Source organism: Megalops cyprinoides, chromosome 9 (assembly GCF_013368585.1).
Source record: "Megalops cyprinoides isolate fMegCyp1 chromosome 9, fMegCyp1.pri, whole genome shotgun sequence".
Lineage (NCBI taxonomy): Eukaryota > Metazoa > Chordata > Actinopteri > Elopiformes > Megalopidae > Megalops > Megalops cyprinoides.
The window spans coordinates 26192093-26217524 of NC_050591.1; the positions used below are offsets into that span (position 1 = coordinate 26192093).

Genomic DNA, 25432 nt, shown 5'->3' on the forward strand with positions numbered 1-25432 from the left:
CTGAAGCCGTAGAAGGATCCAAATCATAAGGATTCATCTGTGTTTTTGCTTGCCCATCCTCCTTAATCTCAGATTTGCAAGGAACAGCTCTAGGCGTGAGAAAATGAGCAGTGAGGGGTTTTCAGAACCGTTGAGGGTCCGGTTCTCCCTCACAGCAAATGTGCCAAAAACGGACTCCACTTTGAAGAAAGACATAAAAAAAAAATGGGAAGTAAGAAAAGCATTGCAGTGTGGTAACAGTGGTGACAGCAGAGTGCAAAATGTTAAGATGTATCCTCATCAAAAAAGTCTATGATGTGATTTTAACAATCTAAAAAAATGACCAAAATAGAAATAAAGGAAAAAAAAATAGCTTTTCATTTTAGGACTAGCTTCTGGCAGGAAATCTGCAGAACACACACAGCTCTGAGTCATACCATTAGGGTAGCTACAGAGGCAATGTGAATGTGCCTCCCTTCCCGAGTTGACAAATATGGACCGTTTCTCCACTTTGGCTGTCAATATCATCTCTCAGCATGAATCTCAATGACATCAACATCTCATTTACAATCAAATATTGTGGATAAGTATACCATTTGTAGTAGATGTCTTTCTCGCCACCATCATAAGAAGAGAACATGGAAAGAGAGCCATTTCCTGGAGGACATTATAAGGCTTTGAAAAGCATAGCGATCGAGCCGAGATGACAATGCACTGAGATTTATTTTACCATGTGACAGGATATTCTGGAGTGCATGGGCAGGTTATCAAACTATCTGTGAAACTTGATCTTAGTAGGTCTGTGTTGCAAAAAATGTCAGTGACATTACTTTTCAGCACACAGTAAATCCACACAGAACTTTCACTTTACCATGTAGCCTTGCCTCTACCAACCTTAAAAATGCCTCCCTGTCTTTAGATATGACCCAGTAAGCTATGTTATATTAAAAAAACAGTATTCAACAACAGTTGCTAAGGGCATACATTACAGGTCCCACTTTTGGTGCTCCTGGGGAAAATGTCAGCTTTGTCCGACACCTCTCTACAATTGAATATCCAGCTATGGTTTAATGGCAGTAATGCAGAAGCACCTGGATCCTTCATAAACACCAGTAATGATGTGTACAAAACCTAAGACCCAGACTGAAAACCTGTGATTACCACTCAGGCTGATAAGAGGAGTCAGTGCTATTCACCATTTCTCCTGTGAAACGTAATTTCAGTGGTTTCACACATTACGTATAACTATATATTACCTTGTACAGTGCAGTAAGTTGATAGGGGACACTTTTTATTTTCTCCTTCTTTGGATAAAATGTGTTAGGCAGCTGAAGCGGAACAGCGTTGTGTCAAGACTGCACTGGCTGTAGGGCAGTGCCGGCATCACATATGAATAGAGGTGGAAAATAATTCACCGCCTCTGACAGTGTGATTACCCCGAGGCTGGCCGGTCAGTTCATCACACCCAGAAACGAGGCTGGCCTGCTCTGCTGGATGGGTTTATGCACTTGCACTACATCACAACCATAGTTACGAAGGGTTTCAAGTAGAAGGCACCGAAGAACAAAAGTAACTTTGTGGCTGAGGTAAACCATGTGTTGCTAGCACCCAGAATTCCATGTAATCAGGTGTGTCTCCCATGATTCCTCTGTCATGTCTCACAAACAATGTGGGTTCTACACAGAGGCATGACCTAACAGCCAGGGGTTAATTTAATCATTCTCTAGTCTGTGATCATTTCTGTGTGACACAAGGCCAATGTAACAATCAACCTTGACTGGTTCTGAGGCAGATAAGGGCATGTGAACATGTCTCTGCTTCCTCTGGATACCCTGATGATGCACTTTCAAGACTGGAAAGTCACACCTGTTATGACCACAATCAGCAGCCAACTAAACACATCACACTATGTAACTGTAGTCCTTCAACAGTCAAGAAGGGGAAAAGGCATGCCAAAGACTACGAGTGTTTCATTAAATAGTGCTTTCAGCTCATGTGCAAGTGAAGGTGCTGGACATACCATGCTCAACTCCTTGTTCAGTAAATTGTCAAAGACAAAAACAAAATAAGAGCAATTAACAGCAGAAAAGTAAGAGATCCACTGTCTGAACATGCAGCTTTTTTCTTTCTTTCCTGGTCACCCACTTATGTAAGTGTATGTAAATATGTAATTGCAAAATTAATCTAATAAATGCACTTGATTTAAGCAATTTTCTTTATGTTACTCTTTGTTATGCCGAAAAGCCACTACTCAGACACTTACATGGTCAACTGGTTGTCTGTACCTTTGGATTTAAGCTGTAGTTCCGGTTCATATCAGGTGCCAGTTATGATATAATTGAAGCCTGCCCTTTGGCAACTGAGAACTGGAGCTGTTAATCTTTGGTGGTGGTTGAGGTCAGTCTCCCACTCCTTGTTGTAATGAGATCTCAGATCTTGCATAGGAGTCAGATAAATGTACATCCACTCATCATGGTTACTGTAATTATTAATATCATTACTATTAATAACAGGACAGATCAAAGTATTGTCGTTCTTCTTCAGGCCACTTCAGCATACTATAAATGTATTTTTATACATCATTTGGCAATGGAAGGATAATATCTAAAGACAGAATAGACACATACATTTTTCTTCTTTTATTAAACAAAACACACTAATATGGTACGTAGAGGGTAAAAGGGAGAATGGCCGCTGTCAAAGTGTCTTGGAATATCGTCTTCTGACAGAGTCTCTGTAGAACTGAAAGATTTTCTCAGAGGCCCTCTGGCTGACTGCTATGCACTGCTGCAGCTGTGAAGTTAGAGGAACACAAAACAGCAGACGTTACAGCACATTACCCTCTGTGCTGCACTTAAGGACACAGAGGGGACTCGGAGGGTATCATTAAGAAGACGCCTCTTCAGAACCACTGCTCCAAACACACATGCTGGCAGTCCCAAATGGATACACTTACCTCGGAGTTCAAGGTAAAAGAAGGGCTGAATTATTTAGGAGTTAAAAGTGCGCTAACCTCATTAACTGAGAATGACCCTTTGGTTGATGACATCATCACTCTGTGCTGTGCACTGTCAATAGCAAAGGTCATCACAGCACGACTGTTCTGAAAAGAAAACGACCAGCTTTAATGAATGGCACTGAAATATGTTCTGAAAAGAAAGAACGATCAGCTTTAATGAATGGCACTGAAATATTAAAGAGTGCTGTATGTTAACTACAGTCCTGCACTTTAATGTCATCAGAGAGTATGTGTGGAATATTAGAGCAGCGCCTCTCCACACCTCTTGGTATGTTCTTGTAAATGCAGCAGTTTGCTTCAGTGCGTGCGGTTAGCAAAGTACCTTCTCCTGCTGTGCAGTTGGGTCAGTGATTATGCGTCCTTCTGGGTCGATCGCGCAGGTCACACCACAGAACAGGCACCCCATGGGCAGCCCTGCATCCATTAAAGCCATGCAGGCAGCATTTAGACAGCATGAGAGAAGCTGGGCGGAAGATAAGGAACTGCACCACAGACTCATGAAAAAATGTAACAATCACAAACACCCCAGTCCTCTTTCTGACAAACACGCTCACTCACACACAAAGTTTCAAAGTCCCTAAAGGCAAACGAATACAAACAGACTTCTGTTTATGGCAGACTGAGATATGACTGCTGTGCAGGATACTGAGCCATCATCGTGAATGACCTGAAGGACGAGAGAAAGGGAAGAACGTGGATGGAGAAAGGAGAGAAGAGCTGCTTCACATGTTTCCCGCACACACTGCTCTCTTGCTCGCTCCCTCACTCCTGAGACGGAGAGAAGAGAGAAGTTAGTGAGAGCACAATACATACAGACAAATTCACTAATAGCAAGCACTAGGGCTGCTCGATTATGGCAAAAATCAATCACAATTATTTTGGTCAATATTGAGATCACGATTATTTAACACAATTACTCATTGACTTTGGAAACATCATGCATTTACTGAACTTTCAACCCTTTTGCACGTAACTTTTTATGCTATGTGGCACACGTGTTACGTTACATGGTTCATTGTGTTTTCATTAGCGTTATTAAGCTTCTCATAGTTTCAGTTAGCATTTGCTATATTTTTTAACGTTAAATCGCCGTTTCCTCAAAGCTAAAATTAGCTAGAATTTTTTTGTTTCAATCGCACCGGTTTTAGCATAGGCGCTAAACGGCAGATCACACCAGTGTGACCGTACGTGCGAAAAGGTTAAAAAAAAAAAGCCTTTTTAACAGTGGATTTTCTTGAACTTTAAATATATTTCAACTGAAAAACAAATTTTAAAAATTAAAAAAAAATACATAAATAAAATAAATTATAAATTATATATACACATACATTTCAATAAATAATGCGGCACAATAATCGTTTTATCTCAATTACCTTGTTTTCATAATCGTTGGAAGCCAAAATCGTAATTGAAAATAAAATTCGATTAATCACCCAGCCTTAGCAAGCACTATCCCTATCTCCCTATCTATTTTAAGCATCTTGCTTCCACCTAGTGGTAGGCGGTGGTAGTGCTTTACCATCAAACCCCAAAACAACATTTGATGTTTCACAAAATATGTTCATGCTGTCAATCCCAAACCTCATACAGATAACATACATGCTACAAAAATAGCATGTACTGACATAAAATGGCTGTCCACACCACAATGTTGTCCACACACAATTGATGTAAACAAGAGTAAAAACTACACTTTACAATGTAGACCAACCTTCATATAAAGCTTTAATTCACAATACTTTAATGACTATTTTATTAATAACTGACAGGTGCCCTTGCTAAGGTTGACTTCCAGAACAATAAATAACTCAGAATACAAACAACTACACATGGTGCAGGTTTCATTACAATCTACGTTTAGGACGTTTCTGGATATGAAATGGGGCCATTTAGGACACAAAATCCCGATTTACCAGAGATCACTTAATGGTATTCAAATATCCTGTCATTTAAGTTACCTTGAATTTCACATTGCCATTTTGCTGCCCAAAACACATTTTTTTTTTTTTTACTAAACAAGCATGCTCAGTTATGTTCTGTACACTTGGGACTATTGTCCAATGAAAATAAAGCACTGTGAACTAAAGAGAGGCTGGGTATTGAGTATAAGAGGGAGAAAAAGAGTCACTGCAAGGACCAAAGTAAAAAAGTAAAACTAATAAAGCATAGATTTTCCCCCACCGGGTGAGATAAACATAATAATAACAACAATAATAATAATACCCTTTATTAGTTTTACTCTCATTTTAGTCTGTTTTCATTACATGAACACACTTGGGAGGCTGAACGATTTATTTGTGCTGTGTGTGTGCACATAACTCCCTCAGCCTGCAAATAAACACACTGGTGATTTGTGCCTTGCTGTTCTTGGTCTTGTCCATCCCAACTGGCATGCAGTGCTCGTCACGTTACTCAGTCCTACTCTTTTGAAAGTACATTTTAATATAAAAATATTTATGGTGCATTAACATCTTGTTGACATTTCACTTAATCCCACTTTTTATGAAACAACTGTTTTCCAGGCTTTGTACAGGAATGTAGCCCTTATAAAACTACATCTATGGAAAATCAAATTCAGTTCCAACTGATCCACTAAACCCCAGCACGGTTTCAAGGAATGCACTGTGTTATAAAAGCAGGAAACGCCAGTATGTTTAGCCACACCATAACTCACAGCATACAACTACCTAAAAGGCCATTCAGAGCCAAGACATGTAATAAATAATTTACGTATTTCATGATCACAAACAGTATTCGGCTATTTTTTGTCAGTCAATACAACAAAAAAAGGTGAAGCATGATCACTTGAAGCCACATAAAATGTGTTATCATGAGGCTCACACAGAGACCTGCACCCCCTTACCTGGTAACCCCACTTTGGGCTGGATCACCACCTCTAGTGTGGCCCGGTCATAGATTTCTTTGCTGACTTTTACCTCTGCTGGTCCGTACACGCCTGCCAACACACTGCTGTCACCTACAGTGAGACATACATGCATTCATCTTCCTTCAAATCCCAGCTCAATCCCTACACTTTGTAAAGACTGTATGTACACTCACACAAGATTGCCAAGGTCTCTTGAGTCTAAGCTAGTAATCCATATGACTTGCTCCCTTGATGTTAACAACATTAAGTGAACCAGAAACTACAAAGCTAGTTAAAGCACTCAGTTAAAGCGTTCTGCAGTGCATTTGCGCATAACGACACACAACGGTGAAAGATGAACTACGTAATATCTAACTTGCCAGCAAGACAACTAGCAAGACAAGTCATTTTGCCCACAAAAGCTGGGTAGCTAGAGCACTAGGAAACAAACATCTACCTGTAATAATAATAATAATAATAATAACAATAATAATAATAATAAAAAGCATTTGATATCCATCACTGAAACCTACTTTGAGTGGCAAATATGCTTGACTGGACAGCTAGCTTTACCACTATGATAGCAATATGGCTAGGCACACAACGTATGAAATATTCCTTACACAGTTTAAATGACCAGTTATAATTAAACCAAAAAATAAATGCTGACATTTCTTACCTTGAACAAACGAGGCTGAGCCATCAGGTCGTGAGAGCAAATTCTGTTCGCAGCCAAATTCTCGAAGCGCTACGGTCTGCTGTTCCACCGCTTCCATCGTGCTTCAAACTGCAATACAGTTTATTTGTCGCGTCCACATGACGCAAACTTGTTGGCGACTGATGTTGCTAGCTGCTAGCAGATTTAAAACCCAGTAGCGCCGCCTACTGTGCTGGAGTGGTAAGGTTATATGTCGGAAATCCGAATGCCACATTCGCTAAACCTGTGGAAAATAAAATGAAAACCTGAGAATTGAGCAGCAATGTGCTATAGTTATAAGGTCCAGGACTGATAACCAAAGGTTGCTAGTGTGAGTCTAAGGCGGGCCACAGCTGTTGTACCCTTGGGCATGCCATTTAACCCTCACTAAATATCTACAAATGGCTGAAGTAAAATTTTGAAAACTGCATTTACTGCTCTGGATAAGAGTGTATGCTACACAAAATGTAATCTAATATAAGAGCTGTGTGTTCCCATAACTCTCTCCATGCTAATGTATTTCTTTGTCATCATTGTCATTCCTCGACAGTGTACCTCCCAGTAAAGCCCTCTCTTTTCCTCTTCATAGAAAACACACCTAAAGAGCACCTCTTCTTCTATTCCAGGTATTTACCATTGTGTGCAGAAACCAGCGTGATATTTACCTATAAAAAATAAATAAATGCACTGTGTACTAGCCATATTCTTGTGATCCTCTTTCCTAATCCCCACCCCTTAGCCGATAAGATCTGACATCTTTTGTATTGGGTATAAATGTCGTTCTCTCTTTTCATTGTCTGAACTTAACACACAAGACGTTCAAAACTGGCAGTTAACAAGAGCTTTGGCTCCTACCCTGCTTGTGACGCAATTCTATTATGCCACTGACGTTTTGAATGAGAACATTCAAAATGGGACAACATCAGGTGAGCAAGTGCAGATCAAATACATCAGATTGCTTTACCCTCATCTCAAAAATAAGAGGACAGAACACCATACTGTTACTGCTACTGCTAACCAAGTAGCCTGTTAAGGTGTTGCAGGGGAATGCTGTGGTCTTCTAATAACAGTTAGTTAGCTAGATAAATTGCTTGTTTCTGTCTTTTTACATAGTGTTGCTTTAATTTAGTGGCTAGCTTGGTCACAGAACCACCCAGAGGAAATAATGACTATTATTACTAAATGAAATATAGTAAGCTTAGTAAACTATAGTTAGCTTAGACATCATAGTCCCACAGATTCAAAGACAGGCCAACAGCGTGATGTAGTGGTAATGAGTTGGGCTCATAATTGAAAGGTTGACAGTTTGATTCCCAGCTGGGGCACTGCTGTTGTACCCTTAGGCAAGGTACTTAACCCAAAATTGCCACAGTAAATATCCAGCTGTACAAATGGATAATATGTAAAATTGTCACCTATGTTAATCGCTCTGGATGAGAGCATCTGCCAAATAACAGTAATGTAATGACTGAGGTGTTTTTACATAATAACAAGAAAAACGCCCTCACACTCATCGGGTATGATTTCATATGTATTGATTACCTGGACAGTCTTTACCTCAGATTAATTTGCTCACCGTATCATATCAAATTCAAAATATGAAATAGATGTAAAATCATTTACAAAGTCTTTGTTAGCCTTATTTGTGGCATTTATTACATATATGTTTAGATTTATAATAGAAAACTAGCTGATTATGAGATCAGCTAAGACCTGCATTCAGTCCATAAGCATGTCCGGGTTTAGACAGGTGAACTCCTGTACCTATCTGACTTCTTATCTTTGCTTGTAATGTGATGTTGTGTCAGCTGTCACGCCAGTCTGTCCTCTTTTGAAGAGCAAATAACATGCTATGCTGCATCAGCTGAGGAGGAAATAAAGTGCAGCTCACTTTCTGATAATTCGTTTTATATCAGGGAGAGACAGTTATTGAAGCTGTCTGTCTTCTGTTACAGCATTCCTGCCAAGGTAATCATTTAATTTATGTAGCTGTAGATTCTTTTTCAATATGCTTTTTAATAATGTCATACGCTTTTTGTGTTGATGGAAAATGACTATATATAGAAATGCTGCAGTTTTTGCCTAATTTCAAATATACTACTCATGACTGTATGAAACTAAATTGCATAATCTCCATAAAACAATACCATGGCCATTTAGAATGCATTTTAACATTACATTACATTATTGTCATTTAGCTTATCAGAGTGACTTATAAAGTACATCTGCTGAAATGGCATGATGTGGGTCCACTCTCTTCCCTCCCTCAGCCATCTGCTCCAACACAGAACTGAACTTTGAACCCCACCCCATCCCCCCCCATACTGAAGCCTGGACTATTCTCTACCCATCCCTACTCCCAACATTAATCACACACAAACTCACACAGACCTGCACAGTCACTTTACTTATAAAAACAGTCTACATCATACTCCTGTGGAATTTGTAGTTATATTTATATTTTTTATATTTATTCTTCATATTTATAAACCTACCATGTGCCTGGATGCCCTTGCTGTAAATATTTGTAATTTGTAGCTTGTTTTCTGTGAAAATTCTTGTTCTTGTCTCTGTGTCGTCATTGTGTTATGTCGAACTGTTGTATTGTCACCGTGGGCCTGAGAGAAACGCAATTTCAATCCTCCGTATGTCCTGTGCATATTGGAGAATTGACAATAAATTTGACTTTGACTTTTGACTTTGACTTCAGCCAAGACAGACAAAGCGCATCTATCTATGGAAGATAATGTTCTTTTTGAAGCAACAGGCACAGTTGTGGCAGGTAGCCAAAGCTAAGTTTAGTTTAATTCCACTTTTCAGCTGTTCATTTGAATTTGAACCTGGGTGTGACTGCTTTCATACTGTACATTTGTGTTAAACTAATGCACCAAGTTTAGATACAAACTGGTCTATGGTGATCTTATTTCAATTATGCCACTAGCGAGGCTTCATATATAACTCCAAATGAACCAAATACAACCACACTTCCATTTGAATCAGTCAATCAAACCACAGACTGAGATCCTGTTTCCCCTGTCTTCTGTACTTCATTGCCATGGAGATGAAGTCTGCTGCTGTCTGCTTTACTATGCAGACTATGTATGCTCTGTTTCAAAAAAATCAGAATACATGGCTTTACCTTCAACAATGGCAGAGATGATAGTTTTTAATGCAAAGCACATTGAGCTGAATATCTGGTCTGTATATAGATTCACTGTGAAAGCTCTGGCTTTGCGGCAGGTGGATGAAGATGATGACCCATAACTCTGCCACCGGTGAACACACTTCAAATCACTGATGCATGGTTAACAGCACAGAAATTCAAAATGACACCATGATGGACTTTCAAGTAGCCTTTGCATACTCTGTATCTGATATTAATCAAATGCAAGCATATATGGATATGTGTTAATATACTGAATATAAATATAAAGATAAACATAAAAGTTCACACAGAGAGACAAACGTAACCATCTGTTTAAATTCATGTGTAATGAACAACGGATAAGAACGCATTAATAGGTCTACAGCATCATCGTATATATTCGGATGGCACCGCTGCTGTGGTATGCTTTTACATGGTAATTCCAAACTTTCACAACACCTGGCTAGGGCAGTTTTCGAAGAAGATGGCGGCTGTCAGGGTTTTGAGGAAGTTTTGTGGAATTAGACACAATGTAATTTGTCAAAATAAAGGACTGAACGACTTTTCAAGACACTTTCAGTACAGGGAATTTCGAATCAATGTAAGTAACTTACTGTTAAGTGTGCAAAAAATGTTGTCCACTATTACAAATATGCACAAAACATAATTGACAGTTAACGTTACCTGGCAAATATGTCGCACTGGTTTCCAATGTAATTTGTTAAACATTCGTAACCGTAATATAGGTGTCTGTAACTTTTGGAGTCAGATGATGATAATTCATGATAATGAATATTGTAACATCATTAATGGTTTAAATAGTAAGCTAGAGGCTATTTGAACAGTTCTATAGCGAATAACCTACATACCACTGCTGCATAAATTTACATCAGTGCAGTTACACAGTTCCATAGAAAATGCCAAACACTGCTGTACCTCTATTTTTCATTTCTGTTGTTACTGTAAAATAATGTATGCGAATAACTGTTTCATGGCACAGGTTCAAGCTCGTGGTCGAGAAGATGTATTAACAGTGGAAGTTTAAATATTGAGGTCGATTTAAAACTTAATTTCCACCACTTGTGGTTGCAAAATCACATTTTGATGCCCAGCAAGCTCTTTAGGCCAGTCTTTTGACTGTTGGCTCGACGGGCTATTCGAAGGCATTCGGTTTTCAGACTTAAATGAGTTAACTCTTCAACGAAAATATCGTATCGTGGTCACATTGTGGATTCTTTTTCATCAGTCATAACCGTTTTTTCCCCAGTTCGAATGGTCAAAAATTTTAATAAAAATAGTCTACATAGACCCGTTTCAGAACACTGTTGTGATCTTCGACGACTATGAATATGTAACTACCTTATTTATTTATGTATTTACTTATACGTCTTTTATTTTTAAGAAATATATCCTATATATTCGTAAATTTGGTCGAAATCTAACTGATCACTAATATGTCTTAACACAAGATACTGAGATAATGAGTTAAGAGTAAGCCTACTACTTCGCTACCAGAGCGTGAAGCCCCAGCAAGTGATCTAACGTTACAGTCGCTGTTGCAGGCGATATGCGGTGTTTCCTTCGCCTACCAGCCTGGAAAGCACCTAACGTTAGGTCTTGCGGAAGAAGTCATTTAAAGATTGTTTCCTTGCGAAAGAAGTTGTTCCAGCAAGCTCAGATGATATTTATTTGCATAAACATTCTTCTAACTTTTAGAAACATACAAAATACTGCTAAATAAAACAGTTATCATAAATTAAACTGTGATGACACGCCATATGATTAGCGTATAGTTAACGATTTTGATCTAGTGTAATTTTTTTTAGATTATTATAGCAATGTGTTAGTTTCAACCCTGGCTTTAGTGTCATCTACGAATTTGCGATTATTTTATCAAGAATTATCAATGTAGGCTATGTCATGTAGCCTAAATGAAAGGATGTAACGCTAGCATTAAACTGAGGTGCAAGAAAGGAAAGGCGGAAACCTGGGGCGTCTGCCTTGCAAATGGACGTGTTGTGATGTTTCGCGCTATCAATGCTGCTTGAACAACAACTTGAAACCACTGAAATACTAGGTTGTGCTCTGCACCAAACTAAGTTGTGTATAAAGGCTGACACCATAAAATCAGCAAAATTATTATGCTGTCATATCAGGGCACTTACTCATTTTAAACATGTTATTCAGATGTACCGCATTCAGATCTGTAGTTACCATTCTGTATCTGCCAAGACCAATGCAGCGCAACCTGTGAAGTCATCCATTGCATGCTGGTGGGAGTTGTTCTCTTTGAAAACAGCCTTCTATCCAAGGATTGGTTTCAATTACCAGTGTCTCAGCCAGCACTCACCATTAGATCTGACCACAGAGTGCTAGGGTTACAGCCACCTAGACTCAGTTTTATCAGTCAGTTCATATTAACGGTAGAATGTCTGTCAAACTGTGCATTTTCAGTGTCAAATGCCTAAAACTGTGGTTCAGACCTCCTTTCTTCCTTTCTCTGCCTCTCTTCCAGGGTGTTCTGTGCCAACATCATCCCGACTCATCAACAGAGAGGCCGCAGTTTCCTGGGGCTTCTGCGGATTTTGTGGATCGCCTAGAGTTCATCCAGCCAAATGTGATCTCAGGGATCCCAGTGTACAGGGTGATGAACACACAGGGTCAGATCATCAACCCCTCTGAAGACCCCCAGGTACAACACACTTGCACATGGGGGTTTCCTGCACTAGCCCACCCCATCCCCCGCTTAACCAAATCTGTTACATATAAAATAATAAGACGGTGGAAAATGCTTAGTGTGAAATATTTTTGAAGAACAGACAGACTCACCAAATTCACCTGTTTTCTTTTGACTGACTTCCTTTGTGTCTCTGGGCTTCCTCCACCCTACTCTTCAACAGCTTCCAAAAGAGATGGTGGTGAATTTCTATCAGAAGATGACTCTGCTCAACACCATGGACCGCATCCTGTATGAGTCTCAGAGGCAGGTGAGAGTCACTCAAAACAGCTGCATGTTTAAATGTGTGGGCTTTGTGCTGTCATCATGGAAATTCTGAATGTGGTAGAAAGGCAGAGATGAGACTGGCTTTTAACTTTTTTTCCCTTGTTGTAGGGTCGAATCTCATTCTATGCAACAAACTTTGGTGAGGAGGGTACACACATTGGAAGTGCAGCAGCTCTTGACCCTAATGACCTGGTCTTTGGACAGTACAGAGAAGTTGGTGGGTACCCATGGAAATGTACATACATTCTACAGTTAACCAAAAAGTCCTCAAATATAGCATAAATGGAACAGCTTTTCCGAGGTCTATTTAAAAAAAGGATGTTAACAATCCACCTGTAAAGTGTTCTATAACAATCTTAAAATGAACTGTGACTAAATTTGTAAGTTTGAAATCAGTTACATACTGTACATGTCCCCGCTCCCCAAGTATATAACACAAAAATTGTAATTTTCTGCAGCCAATATCAAACAATTAACCTGTCATGTAGTTAATGAAGTACCTGTCACTTCACGGTGGTAACCGTGCTGTACCTGTCTGTCTGTGGCTCACTGCACTCTGTAAACCCCTGTGCTGCAGGTGTGCTGATGTATCGGGGTTTCCCTCTGGAACTGTTCATGGCACAGTGTCATGCCAATGCAGATGACCTGGGCAAGGGTCGGCAGATGCCGGTCCACTATGGCAGCAAGGACCTCAACTTTGTCACCATCTCCTCCCCTCTTGCCACACAGATTCCACAGGGTGGGCCTCTGCTTGTCTTTTGTTCCATGTCCACCCATCACCCTCCCACCATTGCCCTATTACCCATTGCTTTGTATAACACCCTTAACTCAGGTGGTTCACAGCATGTGCTGTTATCTTGTGTGCATTTTAGCGGCTGGGGCTGCATATATGTTGAAGAGGGAGAACTCCAGCCGTGCAGTGATCTGCTACTTTGGTGATGGAGCAGCCAGTGAGGGTGATGCCCACGCTGGCTTCAACTTCTCTGCAACGCTGGAGTGTCCCATCATATTTTTCTGCCGCAACAACGGCTATGCCATCTCCACCCCCACAAGGGAGCAGTATCGCGGGGATGGCATAGGTGTGGCATCCTCACTCCTACTTCTCGTATTCTCCCCCTCTTCATCTTCAGTCCAGTGTAGATTAAGTCCTTGATTCAGTGAAAATTTGTTGTTTATCTCACAATGAACTGCAGTAGTCACTTTTTTCATTGTAAAAAAACTCTTTATTTCATTCATTTTTGGTGATCGCTGAACCTGATATACTGAGTTTTTGAAGAAAAAAGTAACATTTGCATTTAATTGTGGCTCAAAGTTAAGGGAAAATTTTGATGGACTCCATGCTTAAGTCTCTCTTTACATTGTCATTCAGCGGCCCGGGGCCCCGGTTATGGCATCATGACTATCCGTGTTGATGGGAATGACGTGTTTGCTGTGTACAATGCCACCAAGGAGGCTCGCTACAGAGCTGTCACTGAGAACCAACCCTTCCTCATCGAGGCCATGACCTACAGGTGACCATTGGTGATGTGAATGTCAGCTGTGGTTTTGGCTGAGAGTTTCCAGGCTACAACATTTATATGAACGACATTGCAGTATCCTTTTAGAGTGCGCCATCTACAATGAGCTTGCCCTCACTATTTCCCTCTCAAAGCACAGCGTGAATCTTTGTGCCTTGTGACTGTCCAATCAAGAGCCCAGTACTGACCCCTACCTCTTCCTCCCTTCCGCAGAGTTGGGCACCACAGTACCAGCGACGACAGCTCAGTCTATCGCTCTGTGGACGAGGTGAATTACTGGGACAAGCAGGACCACCCCATCTTGCGGCTGCGCAACTACATGACAGGTCGTGGCTGGTGGGGTGAGGAGGAGGAGCGGGCCTGGAGGAAGGAGTCACGCAAGCAGGTGATGCAGGCCTTGGAGAGTGCAGAGCGACAGCTGAAGCCACGGATAGACCTGCTCTTTACAGACGTTTACCAGGAGCTTCCTCCTCACCTGGAGAAGCAAAAACAGGCCATGTGGAGGCACCTGAAGCAGTACAAGGAGCACTACCCCCTCAGAATCTATGAGGAGTAGCTCTCCGCCACCTGGATGGAGCACAGGGGCACTGAGGAGGGGAGCAAGGGAAGGCTAAATAGAGAAAATGAGGATTTACCTTCACCTGTCCCCATATAGATTGCACTGAGCTAAAGAATGTTTTAACATTAATAATTTAGAGCCCATTACTTGATGCATTTTAATCCCCAGTTGCGGGGAGGGGGGGCATTTCTGCACTTTTTAGCACATAAAAGAAAGAAGGGCTTAAAGGAAAGGAAGTGACACGAAAATGCTTCCTCATTTTCTTTTCAGATATATTCCAAAACATAGAAACACGCACATACACATATAGAAACATGCACATACACACAGGGTTTTAAACACAAATGCACATTTTTGCAAGCCTGTTTTTTTTTTAAACAGAAGTCATTGGAATAATGAATCTATCACTCTCCATTCCCATATTCCTTGTGGGGTTATGCACAGCAAGCACTTGTTTGATTGGGTAGGCAGACTGAAATTGAAATGCTGAAATCTGTGATGAAAAATTGCAACACAATGATGTAAGAATGATATCAGTAAACAGTTTTGCCTTTCCCAATCCATACATAAGGGTTGTCTTGTAATGGGGTCTATTGGCTGTTACACAATTACTATGGATGATAAGTCAGTTTACATGAGGGACTTTGAACATTTTATTGCTTTTTTAAATAATTTCATATCAGTTTATTAGTTTCATTACAAATGGAACCTGCGCTTTCAACTTGTATCTTTCACTAAACTTTACGTATCAGATAACCTATAAAAATATGGATGTGTGTGCTGTGGAACTCTGGGTGTGGCCAGTAGGACAATAGCCGGTTTGTGTTCAAAGTTACCCAAAGTTAAAATGTCATTTCGGGAATACTCATGCTGAGGTCCTTTGTGGAAAATAGGGCAGGGCTGACAACCCTGAAAGGCAATAAAACAATATAAAACACCGACAATGAGCTTGTCTGAATACGTTTATATGGTGTCCTATGTTAAACGTATGACCTGAAATAATAGGAATGCTATCATCTGGCACTGATTGAGTTCCTCACAACGTGAGGTTTAATGTCAGCTGAGATGATATCAATTTCAGATATAAGTTTCGTACTTTGTGCAAAAACGTAGAAAGTACTCACTGGTCAATTCTGCTAGATAAAATGTAGATGGGCTGAGAGGACATACGTCTCGTCTTGGCATGTTCACTGTAAATCGTAGTTGGCAGAGTTATGGTCATATTGCCATGTTTTGACATTAAATTAATGGTATTGGATGGGATTAAGAGGCAACAACTAAAAACAGTCATATGCAATCCTAAAATATAGACAGAACTTTTTTATGGAGTGATAAAGCCTTGTGGAGAAGTAACCTCTCCCAGTTTATACATGTCGTACAACTGAACAGCCATTTTTCACTATAGTTATATCCATGACTGCTCTACATCCTGAGAACAAAGCCAGACTATCTAAACAAATTACTCAAACCTTGGAAGAGTACAACCAGCCAAATATTTATTTTTCATTTATTTCCAACAGAACAATGTACAACAGGACAGAGCATACAAGCACCTAAAAACTTGGACAAAATTGGCAGCCAGATCAGCCCAGACCACCCCCCAATTTCATTGTTTAGACAGAAAATCCAACCATCGTGAACTTGAACTGTTTTTTTGGTCTGACCCACACTCTGTGGTATACCTGAAGGCTTAATGCACAAGGCCACAGACTACAATGATTTATACAAATGTGCAATGTATACATTTTAGGGTAGACAAACCAATCTAAAATTTACTAAAATTTCTGTAATATTAACAGTCAGTGAATTTTTTTTAAAAAGTATTTACATTAACACATACATGCAAATAGGAGGGATGAAATTTGCAAGATGAAATGACAAAAATATTATGGAGGATGTAGGATGTAGGTAAATATTACATACAGAGACAGATACATGACACAAAAACATGAATAACCTATCACACAAGAACAAATAAGTAGTTTATATTGTCCACAGGTCAGGTTCAGCCTCAGTGACTGTCAATGCAGGAACATTAAGAGCATTTAAAAAAAGTCCACACCTCCATTCAGGCATTTACTGGCACACTACTCAGTGTGACATGACCCATTCAAAAACAATTCAAATAGAAAACTTGAGGGAAATGTTTCTGGAAATAAATCCAACATAGAATACATACAATACATATACAATAGTGAAAACCCACTGTGCCAGACAATCACTGCCTTCAAAGTGTCACAGCCTAGATCCCTCAACATCCTTCTTCCTAGTAGGTATCCTTGTTCTGTAATTTGTTTGTGCAGCATACCTCTAGCATTGTGCGTGGGAATGTGCAAGTTGATCACAGCTGGCAGTGACAGAGCATAGTATGAAACTCAGCAGGTTAGAAGATGGCTGTGCATGCCCCTCCACAACCGCAGAGTCTGCTGGGGGCTGCGCTGGTGCACCAGGATCAGGTCCCGGTGAGCACAGGCATTCTCACGGTCCTGCTCCCGGATATCAAATGTCTGGAAACCTTTGTGCGCCTCAGGGGTGATTCCTAAGGCCTGGAAGCACATTCCAGTGTAAACGTCATCAATGGGGAAAAAGGGGATGAACTGAGATAGCCTGAAGAGCGGCTGAAGCAGAGACCCTGAGAACAAGAATCCACCCCCTCCGGCATATGGGGGGTAAGCCCCCTCGTAAAAGGTCTGAGGGACGTAGTACTTGTTCTTGGCATCACGGAAAGGACTGGCCTGAGAGACAATGTGCCCAACATAGAGCTTCTTGGCCTTTTCAGGTTCCAAGGAAAGCAGGTAGGTGAGCACAGCCTGCGTGTTTGTGAAAACATCGTCGTCTCCTTTGAAGATGAACATTGCGCTGGAGCAGTGTTTCATGGCCCAGTGCAGAAACGCGTTGTCTTTCAGAGTCAGGTTGTAAAAGGACTCACGGAAGTCCCACTGCAGTAGGTCCCCAAAGTGCTGGGCTTCAAAGGATAGCAGCTGTCCCAGATCAGGATCCTCTGTGGAGGATGTGCCCAGGAGGAACACAGTGCGCACTCTCAGTCCTCCCTCATACACCCTCTCCTGTCCCCATGTTTCCCGAATCGCCTGCCGCCGCTCAAAGTTCCTGGGAACAGACTTAATGGCAAAAAGGAGGTAGGTCTGGCCTTCTCTGCCCTCTGAGGTGCACTTATCTGGCTGGTCAATCAGAATAGGGGGGTCTCTGCACTCCATGCCAAGCAGGAAGTCCCGGTACAGCGCTGGGTAGGAGTTGAAATCCTGGATGTTGGTCTGCAGCCTCTCCACACTGGCTGCACTACAGTGAGACCAGCCGAGTCTTTCATCATCTGTGATATTTACCCTGGCATCTAGCTGCTTCAGGAGGAAGTTCTGCCTCCGGTTCCAGTAAGCACTACTCTGTGGAACAGCTTTCCTGAAGTTTGCAGAGATAGTTATGGGGACCACATTACTCTGTGGCTTGGATGATGTCATATTCTGCTGCTTGGCGCGGGTTGTTGAGCTGACATTCTGCCTGATGACAGGAACGCTGACCGTGAATGCTCTCTGGGTGTGTACTACTTGCAAGTTGAGGGAGGAGTAGAAAAAAATGAGGACTAGACTGCTTGTGAGGACCATGGCGACAAGGACTTTGGTGCGTCTCATTTTTCTTTTGACAGAAGTAAAAAAAAAAAAAAAAAGGGATGGACAGGGAAAAGCTAAAGTGTGTGCGGAGGAAAGGGGCACCGAGGAAATAGCAGTAACCCTTCTTTTCAGTCAGCAGTGTGGGGCGTGGGTGGGCCTTCTGCTTCAGGTCTCTGTGCCTGTCTGAATGGCCAGCTCCTCCCCTTTCTCACAGTTCGACTCTGTCACGTAACCTCACCTAAGAGCAACAAAGACAACACCATTGTGACTAGCTAAACATTAGCAGAGCTTAAATTTCCATCCAAACCATGAGATTGTGTAATGGTTACCAAGGTATGTTTTATTGTTAGATTTCAACCTAGAATTCATCCTGAGGTATACAATGTCTGACAGCAACCTTATTCGGTGTATTAAGAATGACAAAAGTCAAATTTTCAGAGGCTAAAGCTTCAACGACTCAAGGGCTGCTGCATTATGATTCTGCCAGTGTTCCTTAGGTTAGCCTGGTGGTAAGATGCATATGTCAACTTGCACATCAGTTGTAAATTAAATAGGTCATGAAACAGTTACTTGCAGAGTGTGGTCTACATACACAGACCAGCTGGTTTTAATAGCACAACAAAGCAGAGGAAAGGACCTAAGTAACACCACCTGCAAATAAATTATGGAAATACTGTAACTCAAAATAACCTCAAAGCAAATGCACAGTCTCTCCACAACAGACTTAGTAACGCCCTTAGTGATTAATTACAGGGACAAACACAATCTCACACTAGAATAATGATGTTGTTCATGCCCGAAGGGGCTTCAGTTGTGAGCTTGGGGAGAGAGACAGGCCCACAGTACACTGATGCAGTTCAATACACACAGCGGCAATACTGAACGGCAATACAGAATACAACAGTGACAGGAAGGCTTGTGCCGACCACAAAACCAAACATGGTCAAAAAGCACAGACAGTGGGGTCTGAGACGAGTCTGTGGACTTACAGGGAACTTGGCAAAATTTGTCCTGTTGCAGAAAAGACACAGGAACTGAAACTGCATTTACTGCTACCAACAATAGTTCAGGGTTATACCTATCACAGTAAAATTGTAGGCCACACAATAACTTGTACAGGTACACCAGCTGGTACAGATAAATTATTATCTTCAAACCAAGGATGTAAAGACTCTGCAAGCTGCGACCTGAATAGAATTTTTCAGCTTAAAATGACACATCTTATAGGATCTTTAATGGCCTGACGAAACTGCATTTCTTCCCCCTTCTTTTTTAAAAAAGGATATATTCCAAGAAACTAGGTAATACAAGAATTCTGGAAAACAAAAATGAAGGCATGTGTTTATTTTACTTTCTGAAGTTTGTTCAACTTCTCTTTTTGTATATGTAGCTTATGACAGTTCAACTTTTTTCCATAAGCCTTAAATTGGTTAGGGACCAATGCAATCTGCTCGATCGATGTAACCTGAGCGTATGGCCAAAGAGTTGCACAGGTCATTCACTGATCTCTTCACAAGCACCTGTACAAACTGTTCATATTGAACTTAAATACTAAAAGCCAGCATTTTGCAGTGTAGAGTTTTGGTGAAGGAAATCGGGTATATTGGCAAAAATTAACAATAATGTGCCAACAAAATTGTCTGATTTTTTTAATGCTAGTAAGCTTCTCAATGAAACACATGCGATGGTTTTACACGTTATTTTTGTTTTCCTTCGGAAACAGCTAAGCGCTTGGTACTTATATGGTCAAAGGTTACTTAACGAATATTTATCGTTAAGTCGTGAAGTATTGTAATTTAGGAAAAAGGACTCCTTGTTTAGGTCTAGATACAACACCAAATAATGTAAAAGATATTTAAAGAAAAATTAGCTGGCGAGGCTTTTCAAAGTCCATCACATTTAGGGCAACTTGAAATACGACCACAAAGACGATAGCATAGAGATGTGTAATTACTTACATTTAGAATCTTCATGAAAGCTTCTTCTTCTGTAGACATTGGTGTAACGGAAGTATATGAACATAAAAGGCAGAATCTTAGAATGGCGATTAAATGAATGCATAAACGACGAAAAAAACGCTGCTCCTCGGAACGCCGACTTCCGTATTACAACAAGGTGTGTCAAAGCCCATGTGAGAAGAACGCAGGTGTCTTACCTTGGGTACCTGCAGATAGTACGGTAGCAGTTCTGTGAACTGCTGCTATCTCAGGTTTCGCGTTAAGCTTCTCCCGAATTAGGCTACTGATTAATCCGTGCTCGACGGTGCCTACATTGGTACCTCTGCCTCATTAAAACAGCGCTCTCTTTATGAAATGCGCTGCGCTGTGTTTCATTTCTATGGACACACGAAAGCGGCGTTGAGTTCTGAGGATGTTTTCTTGGTCTTCATTGTATCTCATCAGTTTGGTCCGCATGACTTTGAATTGTGGGCTGTCTGAAAATAAACAGCTATTTATGCTACCGTCACTTTATGCGATACTTCCACATTTTACTACAGTTTTCCGCTCAGTGCAGTGAATGTAGCCCATATACATCTGCGTATTAGGGATTTAATCAGCATATTTAGATTATATAATGTTGTTTTAAGTCATGAAGGAAACAACGGTAGTTGAAGCTTTGTTAATCAACAAATACCCTAATCAATAGAGAAACTAACGATAAAGCTGATATTTTAACAATAGTCTACATCTCTTTTTGTTCTTAAAAATCTTGTTTGAACCCGTAAATCATAAAACACAAGTATGAACTCATACATATTCTGTATTAAAATGAACAACAAACATGTTTAAAAGACTTAAGTGATTCCACAGCACACTTCAGCATTGGGAATAGTCAATGCAGCCATAGTCACAGCTCCTGTTAATCCCTGGACTGGAGATATTAAAACGCCACCCACATTTCACTTTTTAAATCAATGTGCTCATACCCAGGTTGTGTTTATGCATAACGAATTAAAACATGTTGATAAAAAAGGTGTTGTAACTGCCAAAACTACCCCAGACATGTCTCAAGATGGATTTTGTCATTAACTTGTTATGATCTATAAGCCCCTGTGGGCCCTGTGGTGTGGAAAACAGCCATCAGCTGCAGGAGAATGCATCAAATGATTTATCATGCTTTGCTCCTCAGGGTCCTGTGCTCAACTTACGATTCCAAAGCTCATGTGAAAGAGGAGGAAATTTTATTCAAGACAAAGTGTACACAAACCATGCATTTAGACTGTCAGGTTCCCAGAGAGGAAAATGGGAACCACAAAACCTGCTGATGTCAAGGAATTTTACTCGTCGTTTTCAGTCTGATGACTAACACCACTTGTATAAGGACAATCTTAAGCATGTCAGATTTTTTGATGAGGATGGAAATCAAGTGCTTTAGCCTAAAACTTTCCCACCCACAGAGCAAAAGATCATCTTTTTAATTTATTCCTTATTGAAAAGAGAATTAGATGAGTGTAGGTAGCTCAATTTTATGTCAAATCTATGACTTATGTCCAGACATGCTATACTTTTTGTAACATACCATAAAATCTGCCACTCAAACAATACTGTATATCTTATTTCCCAAAAAGCAAGTAATTTTTTTCAAATAAAACTGATAATTCAATGTCCTCCTCACTTTTTAATCTACAGTATTTTGTTTAAGGTTTTTTGGTCATGCTCAGCAGGACCACAGGGCCGAGTTACATTCAGGTCTATAACTGTGCAGTATTATACAGTGCAAAGCCACTGCTTAGAAAATTCTGACCTTTTCCGTCAGCTCAATGTAAGGAAAAACTGTTTAGAGACAGAAGTGTGACTTTTTTCTTACCAGAATGGAGACCTACATTCCAGCTGTATGTATTATACTGTCTGCTCTGGTCTGCACTGTTTCAGCAGTGTGTGTGAATGATGCTCCATGATAAGCTACTGTTAATACCATGGTTAACTACTACTACTACTACTCTGAGACAACTCTCTGCCTCTTCCTGTTTGTGTATTAATGTGTTTCATGAGAACCACTTTTATTGCTCAACTGTACAACATGAAGAGAGGCACAGAGGCAGGGTAAATGGCACTGAATTTGGAAAGCACAGAAAGGGTCACTGCAATAAAAGAGGATATACATTTACATTTATTCATTTGGCAGATGCTTTTATCCAAAGGAACTTACAAGTGAGGCAGAGTACAACACAATCAAAAAGCCATATAAGGAGTCAACAATATTAGAAGTTCTACATGACCAGCTTTTAATAGTTGGCCAGACAAGGTACAACCTAGCTAGTAGAGATAGGAATGCATTAAATCATTAGATATGTTTTTTAGTAAAGGAAAACAAAGTTTAAGACATAAGACAAGAAATTGCTTTAGGTGTTAGTGTTTTGGGTGACCAGATGAGTGCGGAAGACCTGTGCCTTCAGATGATTATAGGGGAGAGGCAGAGAGGACAGGGGAGGGTGGCGATAGAAGAGAGTGGAATGAAGAGAGGAGTGGACAAAGGGATGAAAGGGAGTGGGTAAGAGAAGAGTGTTAATGAGGCTTTCTTCATCCTGTTTGATTTTCCTGATGCAGAGCAGCATGCTGTTGAGCCACTGGTATACCCGTGAGATTGAGTCGTTTTCCTTTACCTGAGCTAAAAGGGAAAGAGACATGAGTCAAGTGAGAAGGTGATAAGGAGAGGGTGACACAAAGGTAGACTGAGAGAAATCATAGAGAAGTAATAAAAAAAGAAAAAGAGAAAGAGGAAAAACAAAAATATATATATATATATGGGGGGTGGGGTGAAAAACATCGGTGGGGGAAACTACTTACAGATACTCATACTTGTAAAGTGTTAAAAAAAACTATGACTGCTGATGAACTACTGATGGAAAGAGAAAAAAAGAAGCAAATACGGCACTCACTGAGACACTGTGTGCCTGGATGGTTAGACATGAATCAGTTTCTGAGAATACAGTGGACATGTATTTCAAGTCAGAAGACTTGCTATGCAACTTTCCACAAACCACATGAATGGGCATAATTCCAACATCAGTAAAACAATGGATAGTGTTCAAAAGAAATGCATTCTATGAAAAGCATGAGGAAACAACCTTCACTCTTGTTAATCTAATAAGCCATTTCCCCATATTAATGTAAAGTTATCGGAGAGTGACAGAAAGAACAGGGTGGGAACACTGCCAACCACTGCTACTGCACCTGTGTAGAGAGGTACAGAGCGCTCACCTTGGCATTAAGCATGTCCCCACAAGCAACACAGTGCCTTAAGGAAGTGGTCCATAGCACTGTATGTCAGTAGAATGCTCTCCGTAACATAGGCTCCAACCTTAAGAGAGAACACCTACCTATACACAAATGATATTCTAAGAGATCCAGAGGCTAGAAACAGAATAATGTAGAAAATAAGCATCTGCAGTCAAGATGCTAAATCATGTTACTGACACATGTGAATAGAGGCTGATAAGACTAAGTGGTATACATGTGTTCAGATATCAATTATCTCGCTTAACTCATGCCCATAAAGATTTTAGGATAGTCCACATTTAAATATCAAATCTGAACTTAAACTAAGGGTTAGTGAAGCGCCAATTGAGACTATGTCTTGAATGTTTCAGCATTAATGATTTTTCCAGTTTTCAACTCTTTGGACTAAAATCTGTCAACATGTGCAGTATATTACTGACTGGTCTAGGAAAAAGGCTGTACTGTCCTAGAGGAATTTGGACACTAACCTGTTCATGTCACAACATCATCTAGTACTGCTCTAGCTGAGTCACATATGGAGAGGCATATGTGACTATTTTGAGATGGTATTTGTTGGCAGATTAAGTGGTTTGAGGGGACACCGAGTTGAGTTAAAATACACATCACTGTGAGCCAAAATACACCTGTTTGTCTGTAATGTATGTCCTGTATACCTGTTTGACTCTTCTCCGTGGTAAGTAGTTAGCTGCCAGCTCATAGTGAGCAATGGCCTGCAAACAAACAAGTGAAACTATTTGTCTCTGAAACTTTACCTTGACAGAAATCTTTTCTTTGATGAAAAATGTTGGTTTATTGTTGCGCACTTATCCTGAGTGGCATTGTAAATCATTGAAAATATATGTTCAAAGGTCACATAAAGTATATTGCCTCTGCATATAAAGATTAGCTCAGAGTTATTTTTCGCATATGGGTGGAATGTGTAGCACAAACTGTACAATGCCTACTATAAATCTTTTGCCAGTGTTGCATTTCTGACAGAGGTTATTAGCATGCATTAATACTATAGTCAATAACCTGCAGCCACATTACATAAACCTACATCTCTGGATAAGAGCGTCTGCTAAATGCATGTAATATAAAGTAATGTAATGTAAACCCTGTCTCTCCGTAAAGTCTGCAGTATGAAGTACAAGAAAAAGGTACAGTGAGAATGTATCAGTAGAGGACTGGCTGACCTTATCAATGTCTACAAGCTCATTCACACAAACTTCAGTGATGGAGAGGTGATGTTCAGCGGCAGTGGTGATGAAACAGCCCAGTAACATCACCGAGCAGCACAGGAGTTGCCACAGAAGCTTGCAGAGCAGAATCAGAAAAAGGTCTACATTTTAAAACCATGGGAAATTAACAAGAGTGTGTGGGTCATATGCAAAACACATCCAAAAGGCTAATAGCCCAGACTTCCCCTTCTTTCCTGGAATTATCTATTTTCTGTTCATACACCACATGACTTTTCGCTTCAAGAACCAAACACCCCTATCACAGGAGACATGCAAAGTCAACATATTCATAGTGAAAAAAGATTGGTCTGCTTCTTCTTGTCATGGTGACCTTATTAGCATCGATGGATACTAATTAGGGACATAAAAAAACGCTAATAAAATGAGTTTAGGCAAAACCACGAAATTCCATAAATTTCTACTTACATTTCTGTCCTTAGCCATCTGGTCGCTTTCCTGATATCAACAAAAAAGTACTGATATGGCCTAAAATAACTTCTGACAATCCGCGACAAAACGCGTGCCCGCAGCTCAGAGCATGGCCTGCACACGTCAGTCACTCG

The 25432-nt window shown here is 40.4% G+C and overlaps 3 protein-coding genes across 4 annotated transcripts; 1 reads left to right on the forward strand and 2 right to left on the reverse strand.

Moving 5' to 3' along the window:
* Positions 1-2652: 2652 nt before the first annotated feature.
* exosc5 (exosome component 5) lies at positions 2653-6662 on the reverse strand. Its single transcript, XM_036537533.1, has 6 exons — positions 6544-6662; positions 5862-5975; positions 3645-3766; positions 3321-3461; positions 2993-3082; positions 2653-2772 (listed from the first exon to the last, which is right to left on the reverse strand). The coding sequence occupies exons 1-6, from the start codon at positions 6638-6640 to the stop codon at positions 2677-2679; spliced, it is 660 nt and encodes a 219-aa protein (XP_036393426.1). The 5' UTR covers positions 6641-6662; the 3' UTR covers positions 2653-2676.
* Positions 6663-10190: 3528 nt separating this feature from the next.
* On the forward strand, positions 10191-15107 carry bckdha (branched chain keto acid dehydrogenase E1 subunit alpha). Its single transcript, XM_036537245.1, has 8 exons — positions 10191-10307; positions 12222-12398; positions 12607-12693; positions 12819-12927; positions 13288-13449; positions 13583-13789; positions 14080-14221; positions 14441-15107. Exons 1-8 carry the CDS (start codon positions 10191-10193, stop codon positions 14781-14783), a joined length of 1344 nt encoding a protein of 447 aa, XP_036393138.1. The 3' UTR covers positions 14784-15107.
* Positions 15108-17066: 1959 nt separating this feature from the next.
* On the reverse strand, positions 17067-20812 carry b3gnt2l (UDP-GlcNAc:betaGal beta-1,3-N-acetylglucosaminyltransferase 2, like). 2 transcript variants are annotated; one of them, XM_036537090.1, is made up of 2 exons: positions 20565-20812; positions 17067-18647 (listed from the first exon to the last, which is right to left on the reverse strand). In XM_036537090.1, the coding sequence occupies exon 2, from the start codon at positions 18428-18430 to the stop codon at positions 17162-17164; it is 1269 nt and encodes a 422-aa protein (XP_036392983.1). In that variant the 5' UTR covers positions 18431-18647; positions 20565-20812; the 3' UTR covers positions 17067-17161. The 2 variants fall into 2 exon arrangements, with proteins under 2 accessions (XP_036392983.1, XP_036392982.1); XM_036537089.1 differs by lacking the exon at positions 20565-20812 and adding an exon at positions 20368-20535.
* Between the last annotated feature and the right edge of the window lie 4620 nt (positions 20813-25432).